Raw genomic sequence first — 19,401 nt, forward strand, 5'->3', positions numbered from 1 at the left:
AGACAACCAATGGCAGAAAAATGACATAGCAGAGATGAGGCAGAGAAAGCTAGCCATAATTACTAATATGGATGACCTTGAAACACCAATAAAAAGAAACACATGCATAGTGATGAGGAGATAGGATCCATCAATATGCTCTATATAAGAAACACAACTAGCCTGAAAGAGCGTTTATAGACTGAAAGTCAAAGATGAGAAAACAATGCTCTATGTGACAGCAAACCAGAAAAAAGTGGGGGTAGCTCACACATCAGCTGCAGATTGGATAGAAAGCCATGACACTTTTATATAATGAAAAATTACTCAGCTATAAAGAAAGACAGCCTTAAGGATCTTGTAGGTAAATGGATGCAACTTGAGATCAAGCTCAGGGGTAAAAACGTTCAGAATCACTTAGGTGAATAGTGGGTTGCCTCCCTAACCTAAAAACTAAAGGAGTTAGTGGAATACAAAATGTACAGTGCACCTTGTGAAAGTGAAAGGGGAAGAATTATCTAAAAAGGGAAGTCAGAGGCCAGTTTTAATCTTGTATCATGATCTGAAACCCACATTGTTTTCATTGTTCTGTTTGGTTTGGTTTATTCTGTTCCAGTTTATCTACTTGTACTAGATATGATGACATGGACAGATATTCCACAGAAGTAGGATATACTATGGTAACCATTTTTGATTTCCTACTAACTTGATTTGAAGCCCTGTATTACTTTCACTATCTTGTTTTGACTGATTTTATTCAAATCTGTTTTGTTTGATAGTAAGTTTGAGGGTATAGACAACTACTTTGAAGACAGTAAGATTCACTATGACACTTATTCTGGTTTGACTATTATCTCCTTTTGAAGTCCTATAATGTCTCCAATGTTTTGTTTCACTGGTTTGGTTTTGGTCTGTACTGTTTTGTGCAATTTTATTATGTCTGATGATATGGGCAATGCTTTTGAAGAAAACACGAAGCATTATGGTAACCACTTTTGATCACTTTGTATTTTGTTTTTAAGTCATGTACCATGTTGATCCTTTTGTTTTGATTGACTCTATTTTGTTTTGTCTCATTTGGTTTTATTCTCTTCAAAATAAAAAAGATATGTTAGCACAAATAAACTATAAAGGTCAACTTAATATTTTTTAATAGGTAGTTCTTATTATCCACCATCTGCTGGCATGGATCTAATCATTTTTTTATATCATGTAATACCATATAATCATACTATGATATATGTACTATTGTTAATTTTTTGTTTTTTTCTTTTTATTTTTAATATTTAAAAATTGTGTTGTTACACACACACACACACACACACACACACACACACATATATATAATTTTGCACTGCTTGTAGAGAGCTGAAATTCCTGTCTAGTTAGGAAGTCATTATACATGGCATTGAATACCATTCTTTCCTTCTCAAAACATAATCACACCCAGATATGCATTACAGTCTTATTCTCACTAGCTAGCCCAGAAAAAAGGGGATTTTTGCAAGTGTACCTTTTTCAGATTGCCATTAAATTACTTTGCCCAGTCTGTGGTGCTGAAATATTAATGCTATTTTTAACTGTTCCCAATTCTACAATAGGCTGTCTCCTCAATTAAAGTGTCATTTTGTTGTTGTTGCTCATTGCAAATAGAAGGTATAGTGCAAAGCCCTGGGCCCCGCATGTTGGCGTGGAATAAATCTGTATTGAATGAAGAAAGAATCAACGACAGAGGCTCTCCAGATTTATTTACCAAGTTTCTGAGTATCTATATTGCAGAAGTAGAATAGTGCTCTTCAAAGGTCTTTGGGGGGATTCCAGCAAACCACTGTTTATAGAGATGAGCCTCAAAATTTTTATTCCTCTGTGTCTATAGAGAGAAGAGAAAAACAGAATGATTTGGAGTTTGCTAAGGAGTGAATATGATTCTAATGTAGACAGCAGATTTTGCTAAAGGGCACCAAATTGGTTCTGATGAAGAATGGACACCATCAGACATCTATCCTAAAATATAATTGGGGAACTACAGGAGTCTTCCAGACAGTTAGTGCTCTGCTCCCCACATGTGCATTTCTGCATTATCACGTGATTTAGAAAGTCCAACACCAGCTAATAAAAGATGTACATGACTTTACACTTGGGGAGACTGGTTTGGAGAGCAAAGTGAAGACAGAGGTCAGGAACTGCAAGTTGTTTACCTGTGCTACATGGGGCGCTGTATTCAGCAAAGGCTGCTTCACCTGAAAGACACAATGGGATCGTTGAAAATGGGAGTTTTAATCGGTTTTATGGAGAGTCTTCCACATAGTTAGACTGCATTCCTGACCATTGACTGAATGTTTGCTGAAGTCATCTCCTTAGGAAAGAAATGAGAAATTTCAAGGAATTTCCATTCTTGAAACTGCTGGTATAATGCTCTTTTACTCTGGAGAAACATTAAAGCCTGCTCACTCTACAGTGGTCAAGCTGAGTCCTAAGAGATATTTCTATAGATAAGTATCCTTTCCCCTGCCTTTTTCTATATTTATGCTTTCATTTTCATTACATTTCTGATAGTTCTTAGTCTGAAAAAAACTGATATATTTCTCTTTCCTAATCAGAATGTTATCCTCCATGTTTATCCTCCAACTGAATTTTGCTTTCTTTGTTTGGTCTTTAGAGACCATGAAGGCTATTATTTGTAGTTTTGTAGGCCACAGAAGCAGAAATAAGGCATCCATGATGGAATAAGTTGAAAGGAGGATATACAATGTTTACTTTACTCTAATTCCTTGATGAGGAATTGAGTTTATTTGGGGTCCTTAGTCCTCTCTTGCCCACCTGTTTCATAGTAGTCATAGACTTTCACAAAGGCAGGTTTCAGGTTTCTTACAGGAACGTCTTGCAGAACAGCAAAAGAAAAGTTCAGTGTCTCATTGGTAACCTGAGAAAGGAAAGAGTAATGGTTCAGAACCAGGGATTGATATTACTGCTGATCCGCCCCTGGAAATACGTCTTATCCTGTTTTAGCTTGTGTTGTTTTGCTGTGTCTTGTCTTTTGTAGTACTGAGGACTGAAACTAGAGGCTTCACGAGGAGCTGCAACACCAGGTCTTTTTGTTAGTTACTTTATGACAGCTGCTAAGTCACTAAACTGCCTGGACTGGACTATAATTTGTGATCCTCTTGTCTCAGTCACCCAGAACACTGGAGTTACAGGCATGCACCACCGCACCTGGCTATTTCTTATCCTTAATTAGCGATTTTTAATATGGCTTCTAGATAATTCAGTTTATTTTTTAAAATTTTATTTAAAAGGAAAAAAGAGAAAAAACAAAACCAAACAAAGCAGTACAAGTAATACAGAACTACAAAAAAAAAAAAAAAAAAAACAGTAAGAAATCACCAGTTGATAGATTACACATTATCATCTTAGAGATAGTTGCTCAAGTCACAGTATCAAAGCATACAAAGTGGACATTCAAACAGTGAGACTGCAAACGGTTGTGTTCAATGATCCAATCAAAAACAGTAATATGGTCAGCTATTTAACACCCCTAAACACACTTGCAGTTGTATCCTTTAGAGCACTTTTTTTCCCCCTCTGTCTCTTTTTTTTTTTTTTTTTTTTTTTTTTTTGTCTTTTTCCTTTTTATCGGTAAGAGGGATCCAACTCACGACTGCCTGCTTACAAGGCAGGCACTTATGCTGCTGAGCTAAATCCCCAGCCCCTTTCCCTCTCTTTTTTACAGCAAAATTTACACATTTTGGGTTTTATTACTCCTTAGTTCTTATACTTTTTTTCTGGGAGAGAATATAGTCAAATATGGCAAAACAAAGCTGTCAGTCAAAACCAAGGATAGACATAGTACATGATGTAAAAACAGAGTACAAGGTTATCCACAATGGTTACCATAATGCCTCTTGCTGTAATTCAGTTTATTTATTTTTAAAAATGTTTACTTGAAGTCAAGAAACATTCATATTCCCATTTTAGTATAAATAAATCAATAACCCACTTGCCTCCCCCCAACTCTCTCATCTCTAATATCCCAAGTCCCAGGGATGCCTATAGTTAGAAAACAGACTTTAAAATACCATCAATGTGAACAGAAAGGAGGTCCTACTTCAAAACTTTGTTTAGATCTGCTCATCTCACACCACAGGCTTTCCAGGGTAAGAGATCCACAGAAAAGGACCACCCACTGGGTTATAAAGCTGATGAGTCACTCACCTGATCCACATAAATCAAGACATTGTTCTTGTTCACTTCTGTCCTGCTCACATGGTCAGATCTTTCAAGCTTAAGAAAATGAGAGAAATCACTGATGTTACTGTATAAATGCAGCCCTTGGGGTACAAAGACACAACTGAACTGTGGGAGTCATGATTATATTAAAAGGAGCTGGGATTAAATGCTTTTGAATTAATTTGAAATTCAGTAAAAATAAAAACACATTAAAAATTGTGACCACATCGAATAAGATGCAAGACTGAATATTCATTTGACTAATGAGAATTTTTGACTTTTTTTGTTGTAAGAGACAAGTATCCTAAAATCGGAAAGTTATTCATCTGATATAACCTATCAAGTGATCTTTCTCCACAGAGATTAATCCTATTATTCTCTAGATTTCACACTATTGTTCTAAAGTGTATGCCAACCATTTTAGTATATCTTTTCCTGAGATTGTAGTTAACAGTTTCAGTTATGTTTTTAATATTAATAGAATGTAGGCTCATTAATACAGACAAAACCTTTCTTTTTTTTCTTTTTTGTATGGGGACCTAGAACAATGCTAAACTTAAACTTGGTATCACATAAATTAAATTACCTTAGGTTAGGACCAAAAATATGACTTTGGTACAGGTTGCCATTATTAAGCTGAGGATACACAAAACCAAACATCTAGCATCTGCTTACCATTTTCACTGTTGATTTCAGCGGACTAAAGCCAGATATCATTTTTACATTAACAATCGCCATGTTAGAGGCTGGACGTCTCCCTGTATAACTACAGAAAAAACAAAGAAAGGGAACAGGCGTCACCAGATTTCAAACCTTGCCTTCTTTTCAGCATAAATCATGACATCTTCAAGTAACTTCCTAATTACTGCCTTGTTCCCCAGGGATCTTTCCACCCTTCAAAACAAACAGCCCTCACATTCATTAGGAATAGTTCTGGAAAGTCCCTGCATGGTAGGACACTTAAAGAATCCACTACAAATCCACACATCTGAACACAGTTAAGGCCTAATAAACTACATTCCAGAGGGAAACCTGGAAATGCCCACTTTTCAAACAAATTCTACACAGGATGTTAAGCAGATTGTTGTTGTTGTTGTTGTTGTTCATGTTGTAGTTCATGTAGTTTACAATCATTTGGGGAATGGCTATATGTACATATTACAGCATGCTTCTTTTGTCTTTTATAATCCTCTTGCCTCCTCTTCCCTTTTTCCTCCCCAATTCTTCTGTTCCATTTTTCATTCTTGTTGATATTATCTGTCTATAATGAAATATGACTCATCTATAAAGAATGGAAAATTTGATATATCTGCAAGAAAATGGATTCACTTGGAATATATAATGATCAAAAAACCAGATGCACAAGCTTAATTACCAAATGGTATCTCTCATTTGAGTGAGGCAAGTACACAGAAGATGACTTCTAAAAATGGATAGAAAGGGGCAAGAGGATGAAATTCTTGCAACTGGGCAGTGGCCCAACGGAAAAGGGGAAGGGATGAGGAGGAAGTGAAGGAGAAACAAGAAGAAAAGACGTGCCATGTATAGTAACCTAATAATATCGGTAAATGTAACTCTTATATGCAAGTTGAGAAGATTTTTAAGTCAACCTTATACTCTGTTTTTAAATCATGTACTATGTCTATCCTTGGTTTTGACTGACAGCTTTGTTTTGCCATATTTCACTTTATTCTCTTCCAAAAAAAAAAGTAATAAGAACTAAGGAGTAATAAAACCCAAAATGTGTAAATTTTGTTGTAAAAAAGAGAGGGGAAAAAAGTGCTCTAAAGGATACAACTGCAAGTGCTTTTAGGGGTGTTACATAGCTGACCGTATTAATGTTTTTGGTTGGATCATTGAACACAACTGTTTGCAGTCTCTCTGAATGCTCACTTTGTATGTCTTGATACTGTGACTTGAGCAACTATCTCTAAGATGATAATGTGTAATCTATTAACTGGTGATTTCTTACTGTTTTTTTTTGTTGTTGTTGTTGTTGTTCTGTATTACTTGTACCCTTACACAGCTTTATTTTGTTTTGTTTTTTCTTTTTCCTTTTAAATAAAATTTAAAAAACAAATTTTTAAGTCTCTAGGACATGCCACCTCTTTATAATTTACATGTGTCAGATTGATGAATGATCTTTTTCTGCATGTGAAGATTATCTTCATAACTAGGCTATAAGATTTCTTTAGGTAAAAGATTGTATCTGCATTCAAATTCTGCCTAATATATCATGCTTTTATGAAACACATTTAATTATTTAATCTATTATGAATCAAATTATTAATATCATTTTCTCTTTTCATCTGAAATCCATAAGATTTTGTACTTATACCAGAAATCACTAGGTATATTCTACCTAAAACCTATGAGAGGTAGTGAGTTTTTCTGCTCTAGAAAAATGGAATTTTAAAGGATTGAGAGTATTTTACAAGTAAAATGAACTTTTCTTAAAATATTACTGAAAGGAATGATTTACTCTCCAACCATGCTGGTGGGAATGTACTACCCTGAAGGCTGACTAATTAGAGCTCACAACTTTACCAATGTATCACTGCCCACATTGGTGAAGACAATGTTTTACATACGGATAAAATCTTAGTAAAAAGCTTTAGTTTAGATACCTTCAAATCTACATTCTGAAAGGCTCCAGGTAGCTAATGTTTTAATAGCTAGGCAGCAGAGGCAGATTCTTACCTGACTTCTAGTGAGATCTGGAATCTCTTGTGGGCTTTGGGATCATCACAAGTCTGAGGTACTGTGTGCACTTGTAGAGCAAATGCGTATTTTTCCTTCTCCAGGAACACATTGTATTTCAAAGCTGTCTGTTGAATTAAAGGACAGAAATAGTTATCTCCATATGAGAGGAGCCTTCAACCTGTCACCATGCCATGTCTCCTGATTTGTCCTTTACTCATACAGGTAGGAATAGGTACAGTTTCCACTGGGGGAAGGGCATAACTTCTAAATCTATTGAACTTACCCCAAGAATCTTACCTGAGTGTACACACATCCTTCCCCCGACACACTTATGGTGTACTCCTCTGGAATGTGTGGTAATGAGACCTGCTGCAATAACAGACGATTACTGTTGTCCACTTGGAATTTTGTAGAAAACGTCCCTGAAGACTGGATTTTCACCAAAGCAGTTTTCCCAGTTCTGCCAAAAGTAGCAGCTCCATATCTGGATAAAGCATGGAGAGCTACTACTGTGTCCTGGAAGAGATGAATCACCATGTTCAAAAAAGCCTCAGCTGTTAGGGGTTTGGATTCTTCCCGAAGTCCATTTTTTGTATTACAAAGATGCAAAGAGGTTTTTGTCTCCTATTATTTGAACTCTGGATTTTAATCCAAAGACTGATGTTAACTTATGATATATCTGATAATCAAAATGTTCACATTATTGCACTATACTCTTATTCCTAGAATAAACAAATTCTTCCATAACCAGTAAAAAATGTACAAATAAAGCAAGGTCATTTCCTATATTTTTCTACTTTTCCCTTTGCTGCCTCTGACATCTGCAGTAAGACTCACCATCTTCCCACAAAGTTATGATCTTGTTTTTTCTCATTGCCAAACATTCTCTGGCTTTCTTTGTGAATTTAAGAGATGCCAAGATATTCGCCAAGTACTGGTCATAAAGCTCTCTAATCAAATTAAGTGAAAAACTATTTCTATTGCTGTCCATGATTTTTCAGCCTCTACAATGATTTTTTTTTTACTCCCTCCACCCTAAAGAATGTGCTTCAAGGGCTGGGGATTTAGCTCAGTGGCATAAGCGCCTGCCTTGCAAGCAGGCAGTCGTGAGTTCGATCCCCGGTACCGATAAAAAGGAAAAAGATAAAAAAAAAAAAAAAAAAAAGAATGTGCTTCATGCCTCCCAAAGGATCTCTCCTATTAGGTTCCCTATTTTTCATTAGAAATGGATGTTTATGATGTCCTTTAGACAACAGACAACAGAAAAAAGAAAAACATGCAGAGAGCATCTTCATCATTACAAATAGTCACTTCAAGGAAAGATTGAGATAACTAAATTACAAAGCAAACTGAATTACAAAATGCTATAAATAATAGAAATTTCCTCTCCCAGAAATTTTTTGCCTCCTCTGAAAAAATCTACCATTGCACCAAACTTCTCTAAAGTTCTGATATGTATCCCATGATACCAAAAATAAATTGTAGTGCTACATTGTTAGGAGTGTGTTTTTTAAAAACATTTATTGATAGAGCTATTAGTAGCTAGGAGATCAGTGAAAGGTTTATAGCCTTGATTAATACAAATATGAGGAGGTGGTGAGAAGAAGCGTGAATTTCTGTTACTTCTGAGAAAAGTCAAGGATAACCTACTTAAAAGTAAGATCGGAGAGTCTTTTAGGAGAGGAGTGAAAGAAGATTTACCTAGGGTAGCAGGAATGCTAAAATGGCAAGTTTGGTTCACATACCTTACTTTAGATAACACACTGTGCTAGTTCAACTTAAGAAATTAGTTCTAGGATTCTAGACATCCCAGTACCTTTACTACTTTCATAAATCAAGATTTGCTTTCTTACTAAAATGTCTCATTGGTGCAAGCCTGGTATTGTAACTAAAGTATAAAGAGAACTCTAGAATTCCAGCACAGACATTAGGAAAATTGGAGGAAAGAGTTCTTTTTTCATTTTTTGTAGAATCAAAATACTGCTAAGTGATCTTTCCTAGACTCTTCTGTCTTTTCCTTTCCCTTGTTACTGTTCATTAATCTTTTGTTCTGACTTTCTTGGCACACACGGACTCTTAAGGATGGAGACTGATGAAAGCCACACACCTGAGTGGAGGAGAAGCCGCCATAGGAATTTTGCTGCTTTGTGATCCAGTTCACGATGCGCATTGCAGAAGTCATCTCCTCTGGGGTCGGGGTCCCCTGGGCTGTGAGGTGGGCAAGGAGTACATAGGACGTCATCTCCACCTCAGCAGAGGGCGCCTGGGGTTGGTACAAAAGTGCCTCTGGTCTCCTGGGTTTCTGAGGCCGCTCCCAATGAATTGAGTTGTCTTCAGGATAAGGAAAAAGAATAAAATTGTTAAGGTTTAAAATATGTTTCCATATAGAAATAAATCCATATATCATGTTGAAGTTGCTTTTCAAATTTATTCATATAGGGTAAAACATTGAGATTATTTTCTGTGTTTGAGGAAAATTATGAGGACAATGTTCATAAGGTAACAACTGAGTTATTTTATCAAATGTTCTAATAGAATTAATGAGGAAAATATGGCATGGTTTATCACTGGTTCACTCCCTTACTTCCAATCTGAATTTATTTGTTCAGTATTTAGTTGAAATGAAAGATGAAACCTACCAACTGATGTTGTAATAAAACTAGAAGCTATTGTAATGGGTTATACCTCCTTTCCTATGCTTCTTAGTAGCTTTCATTCATCTTGACATATCTACATGAGTCATAAGGAAAAGTATGTCAACTTACATTGCCTATGTGAGATTGAAATAACTGACCTTTCATGTAATACTGCTTTTAGAAAATTTGTTCTCTGTGTATGACAATTAATGTTGATTGGCCATTTGATTGGCTTATGCGTCACCTAAGGAATTAGAAAGGCATCCTTCTGGCTGAACCTTGGCAGGTCATGGAAGTGTAACACTGGTTACTGCATGTGATCCTTGAGCCCTTCCTCTCTGATTTCTCTGCTCTTCTGCTCTGCGGCCATAAGCTGAGGACCTTTGCTCCACCTTGCCCTTCTACCATGATATTTCTTTCTGGGAGCCTGCTGAAGAGAGACTTGGCACCCCAAATCTTGGACTGGATTAAATCTTTTCTCCTCTAAGTTGCAGGTTTCATGTATATTGCACCAATGACAGGAAGGCTGATATATTACATAACAAAATATTTCTGGGAAAAAGCGTGAGTATAAAAGGAACACTCATCTTGGGAGGGGAGGAGCTGTCTTAGAAATCTTACTATTTCATAATGGAGCAAATCAAAAAGGAAAGTTATTTTCAGGAATTCACTTTTCCTTGACCTCCCATTGGAAATGTGTGGAGAGAAAAATCTTGGCAAATATCCCGACCTTCTTTCACAGCTTCCTCATCAAGTGATTTCAGTATTTCTTTCCTCTTATCCTGGTTCCCAGCCAGGGCAAACGCATATGCCAGGAGTGCCTTGGTGTAGACATAGCTGCCATTGGACCCCTCCTTTGCCATTTCCAAGGATTCATTCAGGCAGGTCAGTGCTTTGCTGACCACAGGGTGCTACGAGGAAGAGAAACAGTACTGTGAACTTGGGGTAAAGGGCTCCTAGAGGTCCTAAAATAAACACAGAGACTGTAGGATAGAAATACCAGTACTCAGTATCTATCTATTCACCCATCCACTCATTCTCTCACCATCTTTTTCTAAAACACACTTTTTAAAAGATTATTTTACAATTAAAATATAAACTAATAAGGACTGGATCAGAGACCCTGTGTTTTGGATTAATTTTACAGCATGATCCAGTATTTCTGAACAAGAATATTCACGTCAGAAATTCACTATAATGGGAAGAATTGTGCAGAAGGAAAGTGGCCATTTAGCATTTTGAGAAGTGGTACAGCCACAGGTCAGTAGACTTCAAAACAGTCTGATGAGCTGGAGTGACAACGTGGTGCTTACAGTGGCAGGGAGAGGCATCTCCAGAAGGGCAATAGTGATATAGGCTGAGAGGGTCACCTCATCGTCTACTCCACCCTATAAATACAAGAGACGAAAAAGAGATGAGTTCCACTTTAGGAAGCCCTTTAAAGATGTGCATTTTGCTCATGGCCAATCCTTCCTCTTCTATGGTTCCTTGGAAGTTCTTCTCATCTCTGCATGAAGTCCATTCTCAACCCAGATTCCATGTCTTTCTCCCCTCTGGTATGTGGGTTTGTTTTCCCACTGTTATCCTTCCATGCTTTCCACACCCTTCTTCTTATGACTTTATTTTTAGAAAAAATGTCATAGATGAATGAGCCATGTAATCCTAACTAGCTCACAACAGAGATCACCTTCAGGTCATTGTGGAACAGTGTCCCAGAGCTCCTGAAACAGCCATTGTCCTTCTGCTTCTGGGAGAGCCAGGTGAAAGCATGGCTAATGTGTGTTTCATCAATGAAGATAAAGGCTCGAGCTTGGGCAAGGGTCTTGAGCACAAAGGCTGTGAGCCTGATGGGAAGAAGATTGAGATGTGAACCACTGGCTTTCACTCAGCACCTTCACATACATGGGCTTCATGGGGACCCTGCAGCACTCATGGGTCAGTACCAGAGTTTTTTTATGCTCATAGCTGGGGAATCTCCAGGACCGGTTGTTTCTCTTTGGACGCAACCTATCACTAATACACTACCAAGTGGTTTCAACCCTTACCTGATTTTCTACCTTGTTGTTTCAGATATTCAGCTCTACCTTTGCTTACTCAGGTGATTGATGAAGACACGTCCATTTTTTTTGCGGAGGTTTTTGCTTTCCTTGACTTTCTTCTGTAGTTTTTTTTAAAAACTAGAATCTCCCATTATATGCACTAGCATCCTGTCAATTTTTCTGTCTCAAAAATTAAGTTTGCCCACATCCTATTAGCATATATCTTGTTCTTTCCACTAGTTTCCTTTTCATTTATTATGTGCTATTTCCCTGTGCATCTTTTCTTAGAAAAACAGTGTTATTTTTAAAGCTTTAAGTCTCATATTCCAGCACATTTGGGTGCTGGAAAATAACTTCAGTAGACCAGAGATTTTATTTAGGATAGGTCTTTGGGAGAAATGAGAAAGCATTGGTGACTGAATTGAATCAAAATGTGTTTGGAAGACAGAGATGATAATCTTGAGGGAGTCACAATCCTGTCACTTGTTATTTGAGATATTTAAGTGATATTTACTGAACGGTACTAGGTAAAAGTTTCCACTTCTATGAAAGGAGGCTCATAAAATATCTGGGGATGCCACAAAATGCAAGTATTGTACAAGGCCTGACACATGGTACCCTTTTCTTACCAAGTGTTGCCTTGATTCCTGCCATTCTGATGCCCAAAGGCACTGTAGGAGCCATCTGGGTGTTTGTAGTTCAGCTGTCTCTGATAACCTGCAATGGAAACGTCTCAGATGATTCATGAGGAATCAGTGATGTGTCAGAGATAAACAGGATCCCCACACTTACAGACAATGGGGGAGAGACCATAATCATGCTCTGGCTTCTCTAGCATGCAAGACAAACAAAAGGACAGCTCTCCTATCCTACTGAATGTTAAGCCTCCTTGAGGGGAGAAAGTTTATAAGAAAAAGAGAAGTTCTTCCTTTGACTCACCAGCACTGAGATAGCCAATAGCTTTGGATTTGATCTCCTGAGTCAGCTGATCAGTTTCATTCAGATATTTCAGTACATAGATGTTAGGAGCAAAAAGAACCATGTTCTGTTCTCCACAGCCATAAGGCATCTGGAGGAGGTTTTGTGTGTTTTTTATGGAAGAACTTAATATATCACCTGGAAATGAGATATGAGAACAACCACTATCATCACGAACCAATAATGTTCATATTTATGATATTTATATCTGAAAAAATAGCTGAAGAGGAAGAACTTTAACATAACTGGAAGGTCAGAAAACAAGTGGATAGTGAGGAAACAAAAGTGTGAGAAAGAAGTTAGAGTTGAAACATGGTTAAAAACTGTTTGAAAACAACACAAAAAATGTGATTATGTGACACATAGGAGTAGATGTTGTCCCAAGTCCTCTAAGGGCTGAATAACTCACCAAACACAGAGAAGAAAGCTCTAGCCGAATCAGTCACTAATTTTGGTGGAAGCTTCAGCGATAATTTTTCAGATATCACAGCATCTTGATAAATCAAATACATAGATTTTATATTTGATGCCCATATTTTTTAAAATTCTAAGGTTGGTGGTTGCATATATACACCTTAAACTTTGATTAGCTGTCTCCTTGGAAAATACTTTTGATTTTAATATTCAAAATTCACATTTCCTAGTGACTTTCCAGGCTCTCTCTTCCTCTTTTATTACCCATTGCACTGAACAACTGTTCAAAAGAAGGCTCTAAGTTTCTGAGATCTGTGATAACCTGCTTCTACTGGGGTCTTTTAAAATGCTTTATTGACATATGAAAATAATGTCTTTTTGTCTCAAAGTTAGATCATGTATGATTAGACACTCAACCTGGCAGAAGTAAAAGAACAAGCTATGCAATTGCCTTGCAAGGGTCTCCACACTCTTGCCCTGAGCATGGTATATTTCGCTGACTACTCAAGAATACCCCATTCATGGGAGTCCTTGTTATGAATGTTGTGTAGGAGGGGTGGTTAGGAGATTACGTTATAACAATGAAGTACTAGGAAGACAAGAATTGACCAATGATATGTATTTTGTTACCCTACTTGTGGGTATTTCAAAAATAATTATCATTCCTTTCTAGTGACCCATTTCAAACTTTCTATCTTTTCATAACCTTAAATAATTTAAGACTTTCAATAACTGTAAGAATTTTTTTCATCTCCTATAACTTTGGAGAAATCATTTCCCTTATCTATGCTTTGTGAATTTTCTTGTAATAATGGATTTCGGATCATGACTTTACTCTTAAAACTTCATTTTAAATTATTAACTCTTTAAACAGCTATACATTGGAAAAGCATCTTGTGGCAGGTATTAGTATAGATTCTGGGAATACAGTTATGAACAAAAAGCAGACACTATCTATATCACTTTTTTGTTTTGTTTTATTTTGTTTCGTTTTGTTTCTGTTGCTGTGCGTTTGTTTTTTGTTTTGTTTGGTAATGGTACCAGGCATTGATTGAACGCAAGGCCTTCATACTAAGCGCACGCCTACTCCTTTTTATGAGACATGATCTTGCTAAGTTTCTAAGTTGCTCAGAAGGGCCTTGAGCTTTTAATCTTCCTGCCTCAGCCTTCTAAAATTTGAAGACTGCAGGTGCCGGCCACCATATCGACTTTGTACTTTTCTTAAGTTCTCATTTAGTAGAAGATCATATTTACCTATACAATAAATGCCTCTAACCTCTTTTCAAATGATCATTTTGGAGTATATATACAGTGGTAAAAGAACAATCAATATCACAACAATGGGAGAAAAATACTATGGTAAATATTTTTTCATGTGTATTTTTATAGTATTTATATAAAATTTTCCTGGCCAGAAAAATGTAATACTTACATAAAGTATAAGAACAGAAATATATACTCCTTTACCAAATACTCTATAGGTTGTTCACATTATTTTAGGTACATTTTAATTCTGACATCTTCCTAGCTTTTCTTAAGCTACTCCTCCCTTCTTGGCCTTCATATGTACTAGAGGGAAACATTCCTATATTCTAAAAACAAGATCTCTCATGAAGAGCTAAGATGTCCCATATGGTGTTCTGTTTATAGCTATATCAGTATACCTATAAACAGTATAGCTAATATATTAGTATAGCTAATAAGCTTGCTACTCTATAGGATGCACATTCTTTGTTTAATGGACATAAGGTACATAGTGACTGCAAAATATCATTTAGGTGACTTATGTGGCAAAAAGTTATGGTAACTTAAAATGCTATTTTCTTCTTATTGTTGTTTTGAATAACTCTTACCTGATGCACAGAGAAATGAGTTAATCATATATTCTTTCTTGATTCCTTCAGGCTTGGATGGGAAAAAGGAAAATTCAGAGATGAGAAGATTCCGAGTATTTATTAGTAACGAGTTACAATTAAAGTTACCCCCTTTATTTATGACTTGAGTTAGATGATTTCTAATTTGTTACATTTAGTATAAGAATAAAGTTTGACAAATTGGGGTATACCAGGTTAAAAAAAAAGAAGTGAATTAGAAGGATAACTAAGAGAAAAAGTTTTAAAAAATATGATGGAAACAAAGATGTAGTTCAAAGAAAAGATATTGGTACATAGCCAGCCAAAGTGGTACGTGCCAACAATCCTGGCACTCCTGGAGGCAGAGACAAGAAAATTACAAGATGCATTCAACTCAGACAATTTTCTTAATTTGTAAGATCAAGTCTAAAAATTAAAAGTTAAAACCAAAAGAGGGCTAAAATATAGTTCAATGCCCAGTACCAAAAACAAAAATGTTATAGAATATCCCAGTCCAACTTTTAACTAAAGAGAAAACAGCTGAAAATCAAGCAGGAAAAAGTAAAAGTCTTCACTCTTCTAATATTAAGGCATGATTTTATCATATGGTTTGAAATATACTGATCTCTTGCACTATTCTTATAATTATTTTCAAAGATATATGAAATGAATTTATTGTTATCATGTTATTTGTAACATATCCAAAAGACATGCAGATGGAAAGTGACACAGTCATTGAGTTAAAGGAGCAGTTTTTGAGAAACATACAATTGGGACTGAATGGTATGGATACTGCATTGTCAGCTAAGTGGGTGCATTTTTTGTTTTATTTTTTACTACTACCTGTTTGCAGAGCATTCATTACATTCTTCCTAGGGAGTCAGCATAACACATCATGATTCTTTTTATCTTGTCTTCTCCTCTCCCTCTCTCCTCCCTCCCATCTTTTGGTACCCTTCCCATTTGTAAAAGATTTCCCTGTTTCTTATTAGCTATGTTTTACTTTGCTCTTTAAATTTTTATAGGAAATCTAGTGCTCCATTTCCTGGACTCAGTTTCACTGTCAAAAAAGCAGGACTTACCTCAACTAACAGGGGTTTGACGACTGTGTCTTTCTTCCTGGCTTCAGGAACCGCAGCTACCTCAGTACCACAGAGCTCAGAAGGCTGTTGTGTTTCCGCACTCACAGAGAAATTCACATTCCCTGAAACAAATGGCCTGTGGATCTGAGTGTGGATATGCAGGGACTAGGTGATCTCTAATTCCCCAGGACCTACAAAGTATCCTCAGTTCTGTGAGCCATTCAATTGCTTATTTAAGAAGCTGGCAAGTACAGGGTCAGCTGCACCATGGCCTGGCATTTTCTTCTTGGGACCCAAAGTGGAAAAGTTAATTAAAGGAACCAAGAGAGTTCATTCAAAGCATTTTTACTCACCGAGTGCTTTGGGAGTCACCAGCCAGGACACAGTTTGCCTCCCATCCTCACACAGGCAGTAAGAATCTTGGTCTTTTGCTAGGGGGACAGCTGTGAAGGCAGGAGAGGCTTCCAGTTGCACGCTCACCTGTCATCCCACATGGGGCAGAAAGATACAAAAGACATGACTGCGACTTCCGGGAGAACATGGCGGACAGATAACAGCAACTACTGGAGGCTCTCTGAAAACTAGGCTCAGAAGCCAGGTATGGTGCGGACTAAAGAGACATAAGCAGGTGGAGTTATGCTCTGCTGACTCAGGAACGAACTCGGCTGAGAGAAACCAACTTGGAATGCAGTCCTGGTGCTAAAACAGGAACAGAAAAGCCTCGCTGCTGAGGCTGGACCCCACGCCATTTGGGTTTCCCGCCGCGCGGTGGCTGGCTGCCTCTACATCGGCTCGGCAAGGAGAGAGACGCACGGAAACTCTGAGAATGGGAGTCTGCGAACGGAGTCGAAAACAGGACGGGCAGGGAGGCATGTTCTGACTTGTGGCGAGGTGAGTGAGAGAAACTGACACTCCACCACAGTTTGACTCCAGCGGACTTTCTGGGCCTGGGCAGTCCTGCGGGAGCAGGGCGCAGTGGCGACTCCAGCCACACATTCCCCTCTCAGGCGGGATTGGTGAAAAGTGCCTGGCCTGCGTGACGCTGCCGGCGGACCCAGTAGGCTAGCCCAACCCAGATCCCAGAACCCGACAGAGGCCGGGAGGGGCGGGCCCCACATAGGCTGCCTGGTGTGCAGCAGTGAGTGGGAACACCTAACCGGCGCAATTCGATCAGGCTGTGGCTGACAGGGAGAGAAGCTGGGCCTCTCATATAAGCTTGCATATATAAGGAACAGAGAATATGGGAAGAGGCAGCAACAAGAAAGGTTCCTCAGCCCCCAATTCTGAGAAACAGGCAATAGCAGACACCGCACCATTACACATAAGGCACCATATAGAGAGCCTCATAGACCAATTCAGGAATGAAGTTATCAACGACCTGAAGCTAGAAGTATGCAAAATAGTTAGAGAAATGCTAAGCACCACCCAAGAAAAAACAGATGGTGGAATGGAAGAACAGAAAAAGAGGGGAGAATTGTTTGATGGAGAAAACAGGGAAAGCATAGAATACGTGAAGCAGGTTCAAAGTGACTACCAAGAAACTAAGAAGTCTATCGAAGACTGGCATAACAGCTTGAAAGAAACTAAGGACAGACTCTCTGAACTGGAGGGCAGAATTGTAATATGGGAGAATGAAATGAAAAACTTCTTAAAAATAACAAAGAAACAAACAGCAATAATACAAAGACAAGAAGATGATAAGAGGATCCATAACTTAAGGATTAAGAACATAAAAGAAGAAGTAGGGACACAAACAAATGAACTACAAAAGCTACTCGCAGAAATAATCCAGGAGAATTTTCCTAATTTAGCAAAAGGTAAAGATACTCAGATGTATGAGGCATACAGGACCCCAGCTACCTATAACCCAAACAGAGCAACACCCAGGCATATAATAATAAAAATTCCAGAAATTCAATACAAGAACAGAATATTAAAAGCTGTTAGAGACAAGAAACAGACCACTTACAAGGGAGCACCCATCAGAATTACAGCAGATTTCTCTGCACAAACCATCAAATCACGAAGAGCGTGGGGGGAAATAATTCAAGCTTTGAAAGATAATAATCTCCAGCCAAGATTGAGATATCCTGCACAACTGTCCCTGGAAATTGATGGAAAAACAAGGTGCTTCCAGGATAAAGAGGAACTGGGGGAATTTGCAACCACCAATTCAACTCTACAGAGAGTATTGCAGGATATTCTAAAAAAAGAAAAATACAAAGAGTCCAGAAATAATGGAGGCCACAACGAATGGAGCAGAGAACAAAGTGAAGAAGACAAACTGACAGCTACTGACAGAATAAGAGCTCAACAGAAATGAGGCAGAGAAGATTGGATGATAGGAACAGCTATTTTGGAGAAAATGACATCTTAATAGTTAATACTGATTTAGTATCATCTTGTTTGGAAGTCTCATCTAGCTTTTGTCCTTCTGTCTCCAATGGTCCAAATAGGTTGTATCTTACTGGATTTTATTATGTACGATAGTATAAGCAAAAACCTTTTAAAGACAAGGAGATTATACAGAAACCATTGTTCATTTTCTGTTAGTCAATTCTAAATACTCTGTAATGCTGTCATTCTCTTAAATGGTTTTACATTGTTTTGATATACTTAATGCTACAGTATACGAAGTTGTACTCAAGGATTTCAAGGAAAAAGATAATATGGGAACTACTTTTAGGTCAGGATTATCTGGTGGTGAAACACTATTCTGCTTAAATGGTTATGTTTTGATCTGTGCTGTTTCGTTGTTATGCCCTCTTTTATCTCAATCTCCACTCCATTATTTACTTTTTTATTTTTATCCTTTTAATTAAAGGAAAAAAATAGCAGGATATATTATAGTAACCCACTTTGACTTTCCATTACCTCGATTTAAAGCCCTGTATTACTGTCACCATCTGGTTTTTAACTGATGTTCCCCTATTCTGTTTTGCTGGATAGTATCAGGTTTGAAAATTTAGGCATCAGCTGTGAAGATAATGAGATTCATTATAACGCCCATTCTCGTTGACTTTTATCTATTTTTGAAGACCTACAATGTCTCCAATGTTTTGGTTTTGTCGGTTTTATTCTTTACTGTTTTGTTCAATTGTATTGTAACTAACAATATAGGCAATTCTATTAGAGATAGCGGGAGGCATTATGGTAACCATTGTTGATCACCTTGTATTATGTTTTTACATTATCTATTATGTCCACCCTTTTGACTTGACCGATTCTGTTCTGTTATGTCACATTTGGTTTTACTCTCTTCCAAAAAAGCAATAAGAACCGTGGGAGCAATGAAACCCAAAATGTGTAATAGTCATTGTACAAAAGAGAGGAAAAGAAAGTGCTCTAAACTACATAACGGCATGTATATTTAAGTGTATAAGATAGAAAATGATATCACAGAGTTTTATTGGATCATTGAACAGAACTGTTTGCAGTATCATTGATGGAATGTCCACTTTACAAGCTTTAATTTTGTGACTTGAACAAT

The 19,401-nt window shown here is 37.4% G+C and overlaps 1 protein-coding gene across 1 annotated transcript in view; it reads right to left on the minus strand.

Annotated features, from left to right (window-relative positions):
• Positions 1–1,706: 1,706 nt before the first annotated feature.
• The window catches only part of Mug1 (murinoglobulin 1), a gene marked incomplete at its 5' end in the record, with an annotated part of 84,676 nt that continues 66,981 nt past the window's right edge, over positions 1,707–19,401 (minus strand). The window contains 17 exon segments of the mRNA NM_001173061.1: positions 1,707–1,849; positions 2,178–2,219; positions 2,800–2,902; positions 4,192–4,260; positions 4,882–4,972; positions 6,907–7,034; positions 7,207–7,425; positions 9,017–9,240; positions 10,276–10,456; positions 10,859–10,933; positions 11,233–11,389; positions 12,214–12,301; positions 12,524–12,700; positions 12,972–13,055; positions 14,830–14,881; positions 15,912–16,033; positions 16,265–16,391. Coding sequence (NP_001166532.1) covers positions 1,836–1,849; positions 2,178–2,219; positions 2,800–2,902; positions 4,192–4,260; positions 4,882–4,972; positions 6,907–7,034; positions 7,207–7,425; positions 9,017–9,240; positions 10,276–10,456; positions 10,859–10,933; positions 11,233–11,389; positions 12,214–12,301; positions 12,524–12,700; positions 12,972–13,055; positions 14,830–14,881; positions 15,912–16,033; positions 16,265–16,391 — 1,953 coding nt within the window. The 3' untranslated portion in view covers positions 1,707–1,835.

The sequence above is a fragment of the Cavia porcellus genome, unplaced genomic scaffold (genome assembly GCF_034190915.1).
Source record: "Cavia porcellus strain 051 isolate PalLab524CR breed Dunkin Hartley unplaced genomic scaffold, mCavPor4.1 scaffold_27, whole genome shotgun sequence".
NCBI lineage: Eukaryota > Metazoa > Chordata > Mammalia > Rodentia > Caviidae > Cavia > Cavia porcellus.